Genomic DNA, 17,219 nt, shown 5'->3' with positions numbered 1-17,219 from the left:
CCAAGTTGCTGATACCATTAACTGTTGCAAAGACCTTTATCAGCAGAAGAAAATAAAGTCAGTCCAACAGACTTCGGATAAATTATTCAAGGTTGGTCCGAAGCAGGGGGTAGAAGCCACAATAGCCTGCCTTCACATCCAGTTTCATGTACAATTTCATCCAGGAATGAAGAGGCAAACAAATCAGCAAAATCAAACAAATCAAACAAATCTGCCCCTTCGTCCCCATAACATCGCCACATTTTTAACAAGTTTCACAATCATCTCTGGTGAGCGTACATGGTTTTTATACTTTCGATTAAAATAACATTTAAATGTGTTAATGTATATCAACTGAAATTGCCCTTTATTTACTCTGGGTCAATATCGGCAATTTTTCGGTAATCGACATCTGCCAATTTGAAATTTGAGTCAGTAAGAGTACCGATTACAGTGCTGTAATGTATACAACCCAACAACCTTGAGTAGCTTTCACCCTTTTATATGTCAATAGCTTATCAAATGAGCACAATATAGCTCGTCATTCGTTTAAAAATGACAGTATGCTGTGCTGTTCGACACACCAATAGATAAGAGAAGGGACTTAAAATGTATCGATTCAGCCACTCAACTTCAATTGCGGGCACGGCACCGATCTGGCATGGCATCCACTTCATGTCTTCAGTTGTCTCGTCTTCAGTAGTCTCGTCTTCAGTAGTCTCGTCTTCAGTAGTCTCGTCTTCAGTAGTCTCGTCTTCAGTAGTCTCGTCTTCAGTAGTCTCGTCTTCAGTTGTCTTACCCTTCCTCCCATCCATGGTACATTGGTACACTGAATCTTGTGGTGAGGCAGTTACCCTGAAACAACTTGCCTTTGCCTCTAGGAAGGCAAATCCAACTGAAGGCAATCTCAGTTCCTTCCACAAAGCTCGGAAGAAGTGTGTGTCTACCTTCAGGAGTACCAGAAAGCACTATCTCTCCACACTCAAGAATGAACTCTCAAAACTGTCTCCTTCCTCCAAATCCTGGTGGCGTCTGGTCAAATCCGTTTCTGGTGTTTGTTCCCCCTCCATCCCCTCCCTTACCTCAAATGGCTACACAGTTGACACCGCACATGACAAAGCCGAATGCCTCAACTCTGTGTTTGCCTCAAAATCTTGCGTCCCAAACCCATCTCTCGCTGTTCCCACCATACCCAGTCGAACTCAACTGCTCCTGGACTCTGTGTCCTTCTCTCCTGACAAGGTGGATAAGTTTTTGTCAAACCTCGACTCTGATTCTGCATCTGGACCAGACGGCATCAGCCCACGGGTCCTAAAATCCTGCTCTGCCGTTCTATCTCACCCTCTCTCTGTTCTTTTCACCCTCTCTTTTGCTCAAGGTCATCTGCCAGCATCTTGGAAATCAGCAAACATTACTGCTTTACACAAAAAATGTGCAAAAACAGATCCTTGCAACTACAGACCAATCAGCCTGCTCCCAATTATCAGCAAAGTCATGGAATCCATCATTGCTTCGGATATCAAATCCTTCCTCTTCTCCAATGGCTTGATCTCTGATCATCAATTTGGATTCAGACCAGGTCATGCTACTCTGGACATGTTGCTTCTGCTGTCTAAACAATGGATGGAGGTCCTCAATGCCAAACAGGAAATCAGAGCTGTCTCCCTTGACATATCACGTGCCTTCGATACGGTCTGGCACCCAGCTCTACTCACCAAACTCTCCTCCTATGGTATCCATGGAAATCTCCACGCATGGCTTGCGGACTTCCTCTCTGGTCGTAGTCAACGTGTGGCCCTGAATGGATTTCTCTCATCTCCCCTTCCTGTTCTGGCTGGAGTTCCCCAAGGCAGTGTTCTGGGCCCTGTGCTATTTCTGGTCTTCAACAATGATCTCTCAAACTCTCTGGAAAATCCTTTCTGTCTCTTTGCTGATGACTCCACTCTCTGCCGCTCCATTCCTCATCATCAGATCGGCAGTCTGCAGCCTCCTCACTCTCTGCAGACCTGGACAAAATCACAGACTGGTCAAACAAGTGGAACATGTCTTTCAATCCTGACAAATCTCCGACTCTTACTATGTCTCTCCGAAAAGACCGACTGGAAAACCCTCCCATCTACATTCTCAACAATCCTCTCCAAGAAGTTCTGTCGCTCAAGCTTTTGGGTCTCACTATCTGCCATGATCTTTCTTGGGAAAACCACATTTCCAAGCTGGCCTCCAAAGCCAGCCGCCGACTGGGCATCCTCCGTCGTGCGAAGTCCTTCCTTGGCACACCTGAGCTCCTCACCACATACAAGGCTTTCATCCGCAGCTCAATGGAATACTGTTCCCCCCTCTGGGCCGGTGCTCCTGCCTCACACCTAGCTCGGCTTCACGCTGTTGAAACCAAAGCTTTCAGAATCATTGGAATCTCTTGCGATGAAGCTAACTCCGAGGGCCTTTCACTCACTCACCGCAGGCAGGTTGGTGGTCTTTCTGTCTTCTACCGACTCCTCTCTGGCCTTGCTCCCCCAGCTCTCTCTGTGCTCTGTCCCCCAAATATTCCTACAGGTCACACAAGATCTGCCAGCAACCCTCTTATGGTTAAACTGCCAAAATCGAGGCTCTCTGCTCACCTTCACTCTTTCATTCCCCTTTTCTCCCGCCTCTGGAACAAACTCCCCCACTCCCTTCAATCCCACTCCTCCCTCCAGGTCTTTAAAACAGCTGTTCACCACCATCTCTTATCTTCCCCCATCCAAAACCTTGATCTTTTCTACCCCCGCTAATTCACTCCAGATATACTTTTTTGAAATTCCAACTTCTTTCCTGGAAGTCCTTGCAGTGTCCATATGTTTTATACCTCTCCCACCTCCCCCCAAGCCCTCTCCCTCCCACATTTCTCTCAATGTCCCTGCTCTCAAATGTTGTGTTTGTGTCCTTCCCCCTCTCTCCCCATCTTGTCTTCCGCTCCCCTTGTTTTGTGTGTCGGTTTGACTTTTTGTGTGATTAATGCTAGCTCTTTCACGAGCCTCGATCTTGTATAAAAAAATAAAAATAAAAATAAATAAATAACTGTGATGCATGGAGGAGGTGGAATCATGGGCTGGGGTGCATTTTTGTCTCTGGTGTTGGTGAGCTGATAAGGTGTGAACATTGAATTACTGCCAAAGAATACCAGAAAATAGAGAAAGGATAACTTTCCAGCCTCCAAAAGCTATTTTCTGGAGAGAAAAGCAAAGAAGTCATTTTTCAACAAGATAATACCCCTGCAACATACTGCAAAGGCCACCAAAAGGTGGTTGGAGAAAAAGTCGCTGAAACATGTTCTGGCCTGGTCAGAGTCCAGATTTGAACCCCATCGATCATCTTTCGGCCTATATTCAGCACAAACTTATTGGAAGGAAATTTGCTAATTCTGATCAAATTTGGGAAACTGTCAAACATGAAAGGGACAATATCGACATTTCTCCAAAATAATATTGACATTTCTCAGTGCAAGAAGCTTTGTGAAAGTTTGACCAAAAGACTGGATTATTTAAGGAAGCCAAGGGACAAACTATTCCATCCTGATTTGTACTGTTATTTCTGCATGTTCAGGTGTTTTTGTGGTTTTTAATGTACTAGGGCATTGCCCGTACGTGGGTGCCCGTTCCTTGCCAAAAAAAACAAAAAACGCTACCCGTACGCTCTACCCCGCCCGTATGCCCGTAAACAAAAAAAACAACGCTCTTCGCTTCCGCCCTTCGCTCTGACTGAATTGGGAGAAATAATGCGCATAAGAAATCGAATTACGAACCGTAATGGCGGTCAGCTCGTAACGCGCTCAGCTCCGCTCGCTCTCACATCGGCCACGCCTACGCAACAAAGCGTTCTGTGATTGGCTGCCGGAAGTGAAGTCTTCACTGTCCAGAAGGTCGCAAATCGCAGTTAGGATGAATCGTTTTAATTTAATCGCAGTTTGAATTCGTTTTAAAACATAGTTTAACGGCAACATAGTTTTCCAACGTGAAATAAATGAATACGCTCTCAAATGTGCCATCCGAGGCAGAGTGTGTCCGCCACGTTCGGCACACGCGATAGTTCGCTGCTCTCTGATTGGTTGAATCGTTTTTTGGACATAGCTCGGTAAGTAATTGTCCGATTAATATGAAACCTTGAAAAGGCACATCCTCGGGTCCCCAGCAATATACCTGGCAAGTTAAAAGTATATCGGACCCGTGGTTGTCGAGAAACAGCGGTCACAGACAAACGTACAAACGTTCAAACAGAGATTACTGGAATTATAGATAGACTAGGGCATTGCCCGTACTATATCTATATCTAAAATTATATCCCCCCCCCCTCTATTTACATGAAATGGTTTGGTCCAAAGCGAACGGCTTCCGGAGTTTGGTAAAGAAATCGCCATCGCGTGCACAAACGCGCAGGAAAGCGAATGAATCGCAAATTCGTTTTTATTAGTTTTAAAACATAGTTTAACGCCAACATAGTTTGCAAACGTGAAATAAATGAATACGCTCTCAAATGTGCCATCCGAGGCAGAGTGTGTCCGCCACGTTCGGCACACGCGATAGTTCGCTGCTCTCTGATTGGTTGAATCGTTTTTTGGACATAGCTCGGTAAGTAATTGTCCGATTAATATGAAACCTTGAAAAGGCACATCCTCGGGTCCCCAGCAATATACCTGGCAAGTTAAAAGTATATCGGACCCCTGGTTGTCGAGAAACAGCGGTCACAGACAAACAAACAAACGTACAAACGTACAGAGATTACTGGAATTATAGATAGATGGTAAAATAGTTATGACAAAAAAAATTAAAAGGTTGACAGCTCTTTTTTTTTCCTTTTTCTCTGGAGTGTATGAATGTATATGTGCAGTTGGACCTCAACATTTGCGGTCCCCGCTTCTACAATTCGCGCCTCACATATTTGTGGTAAGCGTCTGTGCTTTCTAAAAAATAAAAAATAATTCTAAAAAGATAAAATCCACTTTGACGTTATGGGATATTATGTGTAGATTAGTGACAAAAAATATCATTTAAATCAATTATAAATTCAGGCTGTAACACAACAAAATGTGAAAAAGGCAAGGGGTGTGGTGCGAAGACTTTCTGAAGGCAATGTTATAAGGCAACAACAACTACATCCAACATAAGCAGTTGGTTTACTGCACCATAAAAAGCTGAAAAGAAATATGTTGCACTTATCTACGAGGTGACAATTTTGCATCGATAGCAACATGGGGCATTTGGAGAGAGGGTACAGAGACGTTCAAAAACTCACTGCAATACTTCTCGCTGCTCCAAGGTATACTTTCCTCCATTCTCCATTGCCAAATTGTGGATCGTCTCGATGGCACGGTCAATGGAAAGGACCACAGAATCCAGGTCGGCCTGAAAGAAAAATTGAATCTATCAAAGCAAAACATGTGTCGCCCGCCTACTGTTTACTATTTGCAGGAATAAGGTACATTTTACTGACAGCCTCAGCCAGAAACGATTAGGGAAAGCCTTGGTGCAGAGAGAGAGGAAAGAGGAGAGAGGAGAGAGGAGAGAGAGATGTGACAATGGCATACTCCTTTTTTCCCCCAATATCAAGTGACGCGTGGCCACCATTTTGTGGCCACATCAAAGCAGAGACTCAGCCAAATAAGCAGAGTTTTGAAACAAACACAAAAAGACTTGACAATTTAGATCAGAAAATGGCAGAGTGTTGTGCCTGGGGATGTATCAATCGCTCAGAAAAAATGTCAATGCACATGTTCCCCACAAATTCTGCAAGAAAGAATCTGGGAAAATAAAATCAATTGACTAAACGGGCAAGTATCTTCATCACGGCTGTGTGAGGTAAATGTAGTAGTTTATTGTTGTACATATTCACTTTAAGCTAATGCGTATTTATTTCCAGTTTATCATCACATTATTAATTGATTGGTTAAAAGCCTCCAGTATCAATCATTACATTTGAACGAATGTGGATGTTAAGTCGGCTTGACCGAGCGCGAGCCTCTAAACAAGGCCGACTCACAGTGCGAGATCATCACGGTTGTTGAATAGGCTACTCAATTTTGCCCAGGTTTACGTCAAATATCTCGCAGCATATTTATAACAATAAAGACAAAGCAGAGTTTAATTGCTTTTTGGGATTGCAAGCGTCAGCGCCATCGATAACATAAAATGTATACTTCCAAGTGGGACAGACGTTCGTCGCCTGATAGAGGGCAGTTGTAGTCGAGCTGCATTAGGTGATAGTGTCTTCGGAGTCTAAAGGATCTTCTTAGGTTCTGCAGGGTCGTCTATGGTTTCCGCAGGGCCCGCCACGGTTTCCGCAGGGCCCGCCACGGTTTCCGCAGGGCCCGCCACGGTTTCCGCAGGGCCCGCCACGGTTTCCGCAGGGCCCGCCACGGTTTCCGCAGGGCCCGCCACGGTTTCCGCAGGGCCCGCCACGGTTTCCGCAGGGCCCGCCACGGTTTCCGCAGGGCCCGCCACGGTTTCCGCAGGGCCCGCCACGGTTTCCGCAGGGCCCGCCACGGTTTCCGCAGGGCCCGCCACGGTTTCCGCAGGGCCCGCCACGGTTTCCGCAGGGCCCGCCACGGTTTCCGCAGGGTCCTCTACGGTTTCCGCAGGGTCCTCTAAAGGGTCTTCTGGTGTTATACAGGGTCTTCTGGTGTTCTACAGGGTCTTCTCGTGTTCTACAGGGTCTTTTCGTGTTCTACAGGGTCTTTTCGTGTTCTACAGGGTCTTCTCGTGTTCTACAGGGTCTTTTCGTGTTCTACAGGGTCTTTTCGTGTTCTACAGGGTCTTCTCGTGTTCTACAGGGTCTTCTCGTGTTCTACAGGGTCTTCTCGTGTTCTACAGGGTCTTCTCGTGTTCTACAGGGTCTTCTCGTGTTCTACAGGGTCTTTTCGTGTTCTACAGGGTCTTTTCGTGTTCTACAGGGTCTTCTCGTGTTCTACAGGGTCTTTTTGTGTTCTACAGGGTCTTGTCGTGTTCTACAGGGTCTTGTCGTGTTCTACAGGGTGTTGTCGTGTTCTACAGGGTCTTCTCGGGTTCTACAGGGTCTTCTCGGGTTCCACATGGTCTTCTAGTGTTCCACAGGATCTTCTAGTGTTCCACAGGGTCTTCTAGTGTTCCACATGGTCTTCTCGTGTTCTACAGGGTCTTCTAGTGTTCTACAGGGTCTTCTAGTGTTCTACAGGGTCTTCTCGTGTTCTACAGGGTCTTCTAGTGTTCTACAGGGTCTTCTAGTGTTCTTCAGGGTCTTCTAGTGTTCTTCAGGGTCTTCTATTATTCTACAGGGTCTTCTGGTGTTCTACAGGGTCTTATGGTGTTCTACAGGGTCTTCTGGTGTTCTACAGGGTCTTCTAGTCAGGGCCTTCTTGTGTTCTACAGGGCCTTCTTGTGTTCTACAGGGCCTTCTTGTGTTCTACAGGGCCTTCTTGTGTTCTACAGGGCCTTCTTGTGTTCTACAGGGCCTTCTTGTGTTCTACAGGGCCTTCTTGTGTTCTACATGGCCTTCTTGTGTTCTACAGGGCCTTCTTGTGTTCTACAGGGGCTTCTTGTGTTCTACAGGGGCTTCTTGTGTTCTACAGGGGCTTCTTGTGTTCTACATGGTCTTCTTGTGTTCTACATGGTCTTCTCGGGTTCCAAGGGGTTTTAGGGGTTTGATGGTTTTTCAATAGTATGTATTTAATGCACCTATTCATGTTCTGTGTGAATAAGCCAACCTGGACAGACAAACAGAACTAATATGCAATACCCTCTCCTCTGGCTAGGCTGAGTTAAGAGGTCGATTTAAGAGGTCGATTTAAGAGGTCGATTTAAGAGGTCGATTTAAGAGGTCGATTTAAGAGGTCGAGTTAAGAGGTCGAGTTAAGAGGTCGAGTTAAGAGGTCGAGTTAAGAGGTCGAGTTAAGAGGTCGAGTTAAGAGGTCGAGTTAAGAGGTCGAGTTAAGAGGTCGAGTTAAGAGGTCGAGTTAAGAGGTCAAGGTAAGAGGTCAAGGTAAGAGGTCAAGGTAAGAGGTCAAGGTAAGAGGTCAAGGTAAGAGGTCAAGGTAAGAGGTCAAGGTAAGAGGTCAAGGTAAGAGGTTAAATTAAGACATTTAGATTAAAGAATGAAAGAAAAAGAAAAAAAAGGTGAAGGAATCTCATATGTGATGGACATACAAACATAGTGTTACGTTTATGATGGTAGGTAAAATAATACAGTAGTTAAGATAGAATGGTATAATAAATAGTGTGGACCGTGGGACACATAGAAGCATTTCAATTTACTAGCAGTGAAAATGTAGCTCAACGTTGTTCAAATGTTCACCGAAGGTTATCACACGAGGGATGATGATGTGATAATTAGCATGAGGGTTAGGGTGCATCAAAATACACATTTCCAGCACATTTTCTGTCTGGGTGCTAAAAGTGTTCCATTTCATGTTGTTACAACACATGCAAAATATTTTTGCAATCCGTGGTGATCTAGAGGTGCAACAGCACATCAGCTTTTACGACTGAAGGGGGTTACCAGCAGTGTCGTGTAATCCGTGTATGCCAAGGTGGGTAGCCGACGAGCCACGGTTTACTTTCAATTAGTATGTCATACATACAAACATACTTTGAATCATTATCGTTGCATTTTTGTTGTTGTGTTGAGTTTGTGGTTTCGGCAATAACCCCTTGTTTTCGTTAGTCAAATGCCTCGCATCTCTTCCATCCTGCGCGCACAAATTAACCGCCATAATCGGGAGGTCGTCTTGGGAGTTCAGCTGGTTAAACCATGTGTCCCGAGTGATCTTAATCACCAGGGACGGGACAATCGATTACATGTCGAGTTGTTTGGCCGATTGTCTCACTGCCTGGATGGAAATTTAAAAAGGGCTCCATTACATTTTGTGCATCAATGTCATGAATCACCATGCCAAGTTCCAAAACAATCCGTTGAGCTGCCCCGGAGTAGCAGAGAAAAAAAAAAAGTTAATGAACTCATGGACTGATGGACTGAAGACAGGGCAGCATGCACAATCATAATAACATAATCATAAGATTTTCAACAAACAAACAAAAAAACCTATTATGGGAAGCAACGCTCTCCTCCACCCCTCCACCCACCTATCCCCCCCCCCCCTCCATACTCCCCAGGTAGATCTCCTTAGGGACTGATTTTCTTAGTACCATGAACAAACTTTGGTACATCATGGGTGATGAAGGTTGTGGTCAAATTTCATCGAAATCGTGTGAACTTTTAGAGGAAAAAGCAAATTCCTATTTTGGGGGGCAATCCCCACATTATCCAACAAAATTTTTCTTATGATGTGAACAAACTGGTAAAAAAACGGGTGATTAGGTCTGTGGTCAAGTTTCATTGGAATTACATGTGTAGTTTCTGAGAAGAAAGCACATACCTATTTTGGGAGGCAACCCCCTCCACACCCCTGTAGATCCCTTTGTGCCTGATTCTTTTGACGCCCCCACCCCTGTAGATCCCTCAGGGCCCGATTTTTTTTTTTAACGCCGTGAACAAACTTTGGTCCATCATAGGTGATGAAGGTTGTGGCCAAGTTTCATCAAAATTGTGTGTGTAGTTTCAGAGAAAAAAAGGAAAATTCCTACAGGGTCCTACAGGTTCTAGTGTTCCCTGTTCCGACAGGGAACACTAGAACACGTAGAAAAAAAGGAAAAGAGGTGTGGGGGGGGGGGGGGGGGGGAGGTCAAACCTGGATCCGCTTTGACCCCCAGTAGATCCCCTTAGATCCCGACTTTTTCATGCCGTGAACAAACTAGAGTTGCAACATCCCAAATATAATTAATTTGTGCCAAGCTTGGTCACAATCCCAGCAGCGGTTTCGGAGAAGAAGTTGCAAGTGTTTACGGATTAACGATGCGCCATCACATAAGTTCCCTAGAACTACAGCGCAGGTGAGCTAAAAACTAGAGCAAAGCCAATGGCGCACCATCGCAAATTCCCAAGCTTCCCACCTCAAGGAAAGTTGAACGATGGCAGGAAGTTCCACCAGGAATGCCCCAATATCAAATTTTGAGTTAAATTTTTTCTCTGCTTTGACCACTGTGACTCATCCCCAACCATTATTTCAAAGTATATTTGAAAATACAGAAAGGGAGAAAAATAAAATTGGAACAAAAAGGTACGGTACATTTAAAGTTTTGTTATTTTTATTCAGATAATAAATAGTTATAGGCTGTTACTCATCCACAAATGAATTGGAAAAGTATTAACGGATTCTCCTCATTGGGTCAGACTAAAAATACATTCCACGCACACTGTCGCGCACACAATGGACACAAAATGGCTTCCAAATCATCATCGTCTCAACTTTCTATTGGTCTGGCTCTGCCTTGGTGCTATGAGCCCCAAATTCGGAGCTGAAACCAAGTGTTATTTTTGCATATTATATGGAAACAAAATTCCGGTAGTACATGAAAATGAGTATCTCATGTAACTGCAGGAGAGGGACACCATAACAGCCAACAGCGATACACAGTTTTGAGCTGTCGAGCTTGGGTTTGAATTTTGAAACCTGCAAAATACGATCATCCAGGTGTTTTGCATCAATGCGTGCGCTGTCCATTCGATCAACGTTAAAAACGATGTGCCCCATCTTTCAGCATTAGTTGCTGTACGTTAAAGATCCCACGATGTCTTTTGCGACGAGTAGGCAAATCAATTTCGGCATCCTGAACAAATTTACAAATTCCCGACACTTTCAAACGAACGTCAGACAAGCCAGTGGGTGAAAATCTTGGGCCATACAACGTTCCCTTGGCGACCCTCAAATAAGCTGGGAGTAATTGGGGCTGAGTAGTAGTAGTAGTAGTAGTAGTAGTAGTAGTAGTAGTAGTAGTAGTAGTAGTAGTAGTAGTAGTAACAGAGCTGCAAGATAATTATTAATCTCAGCATGCACTATGCAGACGGCGGGACACTTCAAGTTAGAATGCAATCAATGCTTCCCAGGAGAAACCAGCTGCCAAATACACCTTTAAATCACTGCATGCACCTCCAAGCACAATGCGCGGAGTGAACTGGGAAAAATACTGATTGAGGCCTTTGGATATACAGTGCGTGAATGCACACCAATTAATTATTTGCATCTTCAATTCAAATCTGCCCCAATGGCAAAAAGAAAAAATCCAATGCATTAAGTTCCAGCACAATCTCTCCCAGTGCTTTTGTAGTTATAGAGGCAGCATGAAGGGCATAACAAGCCGAAAGCAGCTCAATAGGTGATTACATTCCAAGTGTCAACCTACAAAGCACATTTGATGCTGATGAGATTACGGGGATTGACAAATCCACCTCTGGTGTCAGCTTCCTGAAGCATGCCAAGAACACAACAGGAATATAATTTGGAATAAATAAAAAAAATTCACCCTGGCATAACATGAAAGTAAATCAAGTTCCCAAAATAGACTCCAAATAGCACTATTACCACTACCACTACCACCACAATTAGAACCACCTTATTGGGTGGTCGGGCAGGGGAATGTTTTCCGCCCAAATCTTTCAAGAATCTGCCAGCCAGGCCTTATGGTCAACTGAAGGAGATTAGGGTATTAATTGTACACCGCTCCTTTCCTATTCCATCCCCAGGCACTGCATGATGTCATTGCCGGGCACCGAAGGGGGCCCGGCAATGATGCGCGCTGAAAGGGAGTACTCAGTTTTCACTCCGGTTTCTTTCTTATTTTCTTGGTTGTTTGTTTGTTTTGTTTGTCCGGGCAATATCTCAGGCACCTTTGAGCTAGGAAACCAATATTCGGACATGACAATGACCAAGTGATTCAGCTATAAATGATATTTTTGATTTACTGATTAATCTATAAATCGATTTATTATTTATTGATTAATAAATTAATAATTTAATTTCTTCGATTAATAACAATTAATTTTCAAAAAGTTACAGCTTCGGATGAAACACGAGTGGTTGAGGTATGCCATTAGCGAATTGATCAAGAAAATATTTTCCAATTATTATTTATTGATTCTAATTTCACAATTAATCAATTATTGTATGCCTCTCCCTCCCAATACCGCCTCTATGTGCTGCATGGCAGTATCGCCGGGCCCCTAAGGCGCCCCATTAATGACGCGCTGGAGGATGTTATTTATGTATTTGCCATGGGGGCGGTATACTTTGAATGTATCTGTACTTGTTTGTAATTTGTTTGAGGTGCCGGCGATAATTATTTACCGTCTCTTCATGACAGACAATGAAGGAAATGGAAATGGAGAAGGAAATGGACATGTGGGAAGGAGTATGGACGGTTTTGAGGGAGTTCATGGGGGTTACGGATATGGTGTGAGAAATGGAGAAGGTGAAAGGATTTTGGAGTTTGCTGATGGAGCTGATTTGTTGATTTGTAATACTCAGTTCCAGAAAGAGGATAATAAGCTTGTTACATACACGTCAGGTGGGTCGACGACAACCGTTGACTACCTACTGGTGCGTAGGCGAGATAGGGGTCACCTCCAGGACACAAATGTGATGCCGGGGGAGGAGGCTGTTTCACAGCACCACTTAGTTGTCTGCGACATAAGGGTGAAAGGTGCGAGGAGAGCTCGGCGGGTGAAGTACCAACCGACAATGAAGGTGTGGAGGTTGAAAGAGGTGACAGTGAGGGAGGCATTAAAAGAGAGGCTGAGTATGGTAGAGGATGATGTGGTTGAGCTTGAAAGTGGTTGGATGTCAATGAAAGATAGTCTGTTGGGAGCCGTTGGTGGGGTATGTGGATGGACAAAAGGACCACCGAGGCACTCGGAAACATGGTGGTGGGATGATGAAGTTGGAAAGAAGATTGACGAGAAGAGGAAGAAGTTCAAGGAGTGGCAGAAGGCGGAGGGTATGGGGGCAGAAAAGGCAGAGCATGAAAGTTACAAGGCAGCCAAGGCTGCAAAGAAAGAGTTAGCTAAGGCGCAGGAGGCATGCAGGAAAATGTTCGGAGAACGCTTGGATTTGGAAGAGGGTCAGAGAGCGGTATTCAGGATTTCAAAGCAGATAGCGAAAGAGAGGTGTGATGTGATGGGGGTGAGTTGCTTGAAGGATGAAGTGGGACAAATCGTTGTGGACCCAGATAGAATTAAAGGAAGATGGAAGAGATATATGGAAATACAGCAATACCCCGTTTTACGCCATTTCGACCTACGTCAAATCCAACTTTACGCCACTCTTCTAGAGTAAATTTCAGTTCAGCGAACGTCATTATGTGCGACTTTACGTCACTCCTAGATCATAATAGGACATGCAAAAAATTAATTTTTCCTTAAAATATATTTAAAATAAATAAAATAGTACATAAAAATTAACAATAAAAGAAGCTAAAAACAACTTAAAATACAATAAAAAGCACATTTAAAATATTTTTAAAATGTACGTACAGTATATGTACGCGTAGCTGCTGGTTCTCATTCAAAACAAAGGCGACGCCATATGCATTTTGTCCTGTGCTGTGGTCGCGTGCTTGCTTTGCCTTACACTGTTATTTTTGTGATTATTCCTTTGCTGTGTCTGTGTTAGCCATGGGTCCGAAGAAGGATAGTGCTCGTGTTTCCAAGCGTGGTTTGCACGCTTTAAACGGTGCTTCAGCTTGCACAACGTCAAGATTCAGGGCGAAGCCGCAGCTGCAGACACCGTCGCCGCCGAGGAATTTCCTGCCACATTGAAGATCATTGAGGACGAGGGATTCTTGCCCGAGCAGATCTTCAACGTCGACGAAACGGCCCTTTTTTGGAAGAGGATGCCCGACAGATCCTTTATCTCGAAGGAGGAGAAGACCATGCCAGGCTAAAAGTCGTGAAGGAGCGGCTAACACTAATGCTTGGGGGTAATTGCACCGGCGACTTCAAGCTGAAGCTGCTCTTGGTGCATGATGCGGCGAACCCCCGGGCACTTAAGAACATCCCAAAGGCGTCTCTTCCCATCATTTGGATGAATAATATGAAGGCATGGGTTTTACGTTGTTTGTCTCCATTTTAAGGCATTTTTAAGGCATGACGCCCTGTTTACGTCAAAAACAGAGTTACGTCACGGCTTATGGAACCAATTAATGACGTAGGCCGGGGTATTGCTGTACTGTTGAATGCAGAGAATGAATGGGATGGCAACATAGAGAGTAACCTAGTTTTAGGACCGGCAGAGAAGATAACCGAGAAGGAAGTTGAGGAAGCGATAAAGCAATGAAGAGTAGAAAAGCGGGAGGGCCGACAGGAGTTGTGGGAGATATGTTGAAGGCAGCGGGAAATTGGGGTGTGACGAGAATGACAGAGATCTGCAATCTGGTGGTAAAAGAAGGCCGCATTCCAGTGGATTGGGAACTGAGTTCCCTCGTTCCTCCATACAAGGGGAAAGGTCCTGTGGTTCTCTGGACTGTCTCTGGACTGTGGTTCATATCGAGTGATAAAGTTATTGGAGCATGGAATGAAGGTAATGGAAAGGATGTTGGAGAGGAGGATAAGGAAGAAAGTGAAGATTGACGAAATGCAGTTTGGATTTATGCCAGGAAGAGGAACGACAGACGCACTTTTTATTGTGAGGCAGTTGCAGGTGAAGTACACGGAGAAGAGGAAGAAGTTGTTTCTTGGGTTTGTTGATCTGGAGAAAGCATTCAATAGGGTTCCACCTGAAGTAGTGACATGGGCATTGAAGAAGTTAGGAGTGGAGGAATGGTTGATCAGAGTGGTGATGGCAATGTACAAAAGAGCGCGCACAGCTGTAAGGACGAAGGACGGGAACAGTGGTGAGTTTGAGGTGAAGGTGGGAGTGCATCAGGGGTTGGTACTAAGTCCACTACTATTTGTAGCTGTGATGGAGGTGCTGGCTCGGAACGTAAAGGAGGGTTTACCATGGGAGTTGTTGTATGCAGATGATCTGGTGTTGATTGCAGAAAGTATGGATGGACTGAAGGAGAAGATGAACAAGTGGCAGGAATGTGTGGAGACAAAAGGTCTGAAGGTGAATATCGGAAAAACAAAGGTGATGGCAAGTGGTAAAGCATGTGGTGAGGTGGAAAGAACTGGGAAGTGGCCGTGTGCTGTGTGCAGGAAGAGTGTCGGAGTGAATTCCATTCAATGTACAATGTACAATGTGCGCTGAGTGGGTTCATCAAAAATGTAGTGGTTTGAGAGGGTCATTAACCAGTGTGGCAGCTACATTCAAGTGTAAATTGTGCACAGAGGGAGCTGCAGATGGAGGAAATGTTGAGTTGGATCTTGGAGACGGCGTGAAGCTGGAAGGTGTGAAAACATTTTGTTACCTCGGAGACATGCTGAATGGAGAAGGTGGATCAGACTCGGCAACGGTTGCTGGAGTGAGATGTGCATGGAAGAAGTTTCGGGAACTGAGTGGCGTGCTGACGAGGAGGGGAGTGTCGTTGAAGCTGTAGGGAAAGGTGTATGCTGCATGTGTGAGAAGTGTTATGATTTATGGGAGCAAGACATGGGTAATGAACGTAGAGCAACAACGAAGGCTGGAAAGGGTGGAAATGCAAATGGTTCGGTGGATGCGTGGAGTATCGTTGAGAGAGGAAGACAAATGATGAATTGTGAAAGATGATGGGAATAGAGCCTGTGATGAATGCTGTGAATAGAAACAGTTTGAGATGGTTTGGTCATGTTTTGAGGAAGGATGAAAGTGACTGGTTGAGGAGAGTGATGGAAATGAATGCAGAAGGAAGTGGAGGACGGGGAAGACCGAGAAAGACTTGGCTAAAGATGGTCGAAGAAGAAATGCGGGCAAGGGGGTTAACAAGGGGAGATGCAGAAAATAGGGCAAAATGGAGAAGATTGTCATGGGGACCGCAAGGCTAACCCCCGCTCTTGCAGGGAAAATGGCCTTAAAATGCCTGTTGTGTGTGTTGTTGTCTTCATGAGACAATGTGGGATCCTTAGCATCCACCAAAAAACAGTGCTGGCAGACAGGTCCTCCAGTTGAACACCCATCTGATGGACGGCATACACAATGACGAATCACCCCTGCATGCCAAACACCAGGGTGACAGTTTGTAGCCGGGTCGAAAATGAGAAAAGGTTTCCAAGCAGAGTCTGGATTCCAACGGTTTGACTCCAACAAATTTGAGTGATATGAGTTACACACAGCAGATTGGTACATTTTTACCAAAAGGAGAAGGGGGAGGTCTGGGGGAAGGGTTGGAAGATGTTGACATTGTGAAATCATGACACGTGGGGATTGTGACAATTCATCAAGATCTGCACAAACCAGCTGGAACGCAAGCAAGACGTGATGGCTCAGCAGTGCTCCAACCCCCTCGTACAAAAGCCCAGTCAGATAATGTTCCAATTTTACAAGAGGAGCAAAAAATCTTCTTTTTTAACGAAAATGTGGTATTGCCACAAAGGAAAAAAAAATAAAAAATCAAAGAACTAATTTATTCCCGTACTTGTTTGTCCAGTTTGTTGTGTTTGTGATATTACATTTTTATAGGCAATTTAGGTTGAATGTTTTTTTTTTCAAGAAAGAACCCCTCAGCACATACATATGGGAGGGGTAGGTGCAGACTGGAAGTTTGGGACGATTACACATCACCACCACGTAATTCAAAACACCTCACCACCAAGTAATTCAAAACACCTCACCACCACGTAATTCAAAACACCTCACCACCACGTAATTCAAAACACCGCACCACCAAGTAATTCAAAACACGTCACAGCCATAAAACACGTAATAAAAACACCTCACAGCCATAAAACACATAATAAAAACACCCCACCACCACGAAATTAAAAACACCTCACAGCCATCAAACACGTAATAAAAACACCTCAGCCATAAAACACGTAATAAATACACATCACAGCCATACAACACGTAATAAAAACACCTCACCACCACAAAATTAAAAACACCTCACAGCCATAAAACACGTAATAAAAACACCTCACAGCCACGAAATTAAAAACACCTCACCACTACGTAATTCAAAACACCTTATCACCAACTAATTCAAAACACCTCACCACCACATAATTAAAAACACCTCACCACCACGTAATTATAAATACCTCACCACCACGTGAATTAAAAACACCTCACCACAAAGTAATTCAAAACACCTCACCACCACGTAATTCAAAACACCTCATCACCAACTAATTCAAAACACCTCACCACCACATAATTAAAAACACCTCACCACCACGTAATTATAAATACCTCACCACCACGTAATTCAAAACACCTCACCACCACGTGAATTAAAAACACCTCACCACCATGTGAATTAAAAACACCT

At 44.4% G+C, this 17,219-nt stretch overlaps 1 protein-coding gene across 3 annotated transcripts in view; it reads right to left on the bottom strand.

Annotated features, from left to right (window-relative positions):
* Positions 1-17,219, bottom strand: part of NCKIPSD (NCK interacting protein with SH3 domain) — a 143,482-nt gene that overhangs the window by 104,124 nt on the left and 22,139 nt on the right. For all 3 annotated transcript variants that reach the window (XM_068135396.2, XM_068135407.2, XM_068135416.2), the window contains one exon: positions 5,248-5,357. In XM_068135396.2, coding sequence (XP_067991497.2) covers positions 5,248-5,357 — 110 coding nt within the window. The remainder of the gene's footprint in view (positions 1-5,247; positions 5,358-17,219) is intronic.

The sequence above is a fragment of the Myxine glutinosa genome, chromosome 1 (assembly GCF_964187855.1).
Source record: "Myxine glutinosa chromosome 1, kmMyxGlut1.1, whole genome shotgun sequence".
Taxonomy (NCBI): Eukaryota; Metazoa; Chordata; class Myxini; order Myxiniformes; family Myxinidae; genus Myxine; species Myxine glutinosa.
The sequence above is the reverse complement of the archived record's forward strand: the minus strand, read 5'-3'. Positions and strand labels throughout refer to the sequence as shown.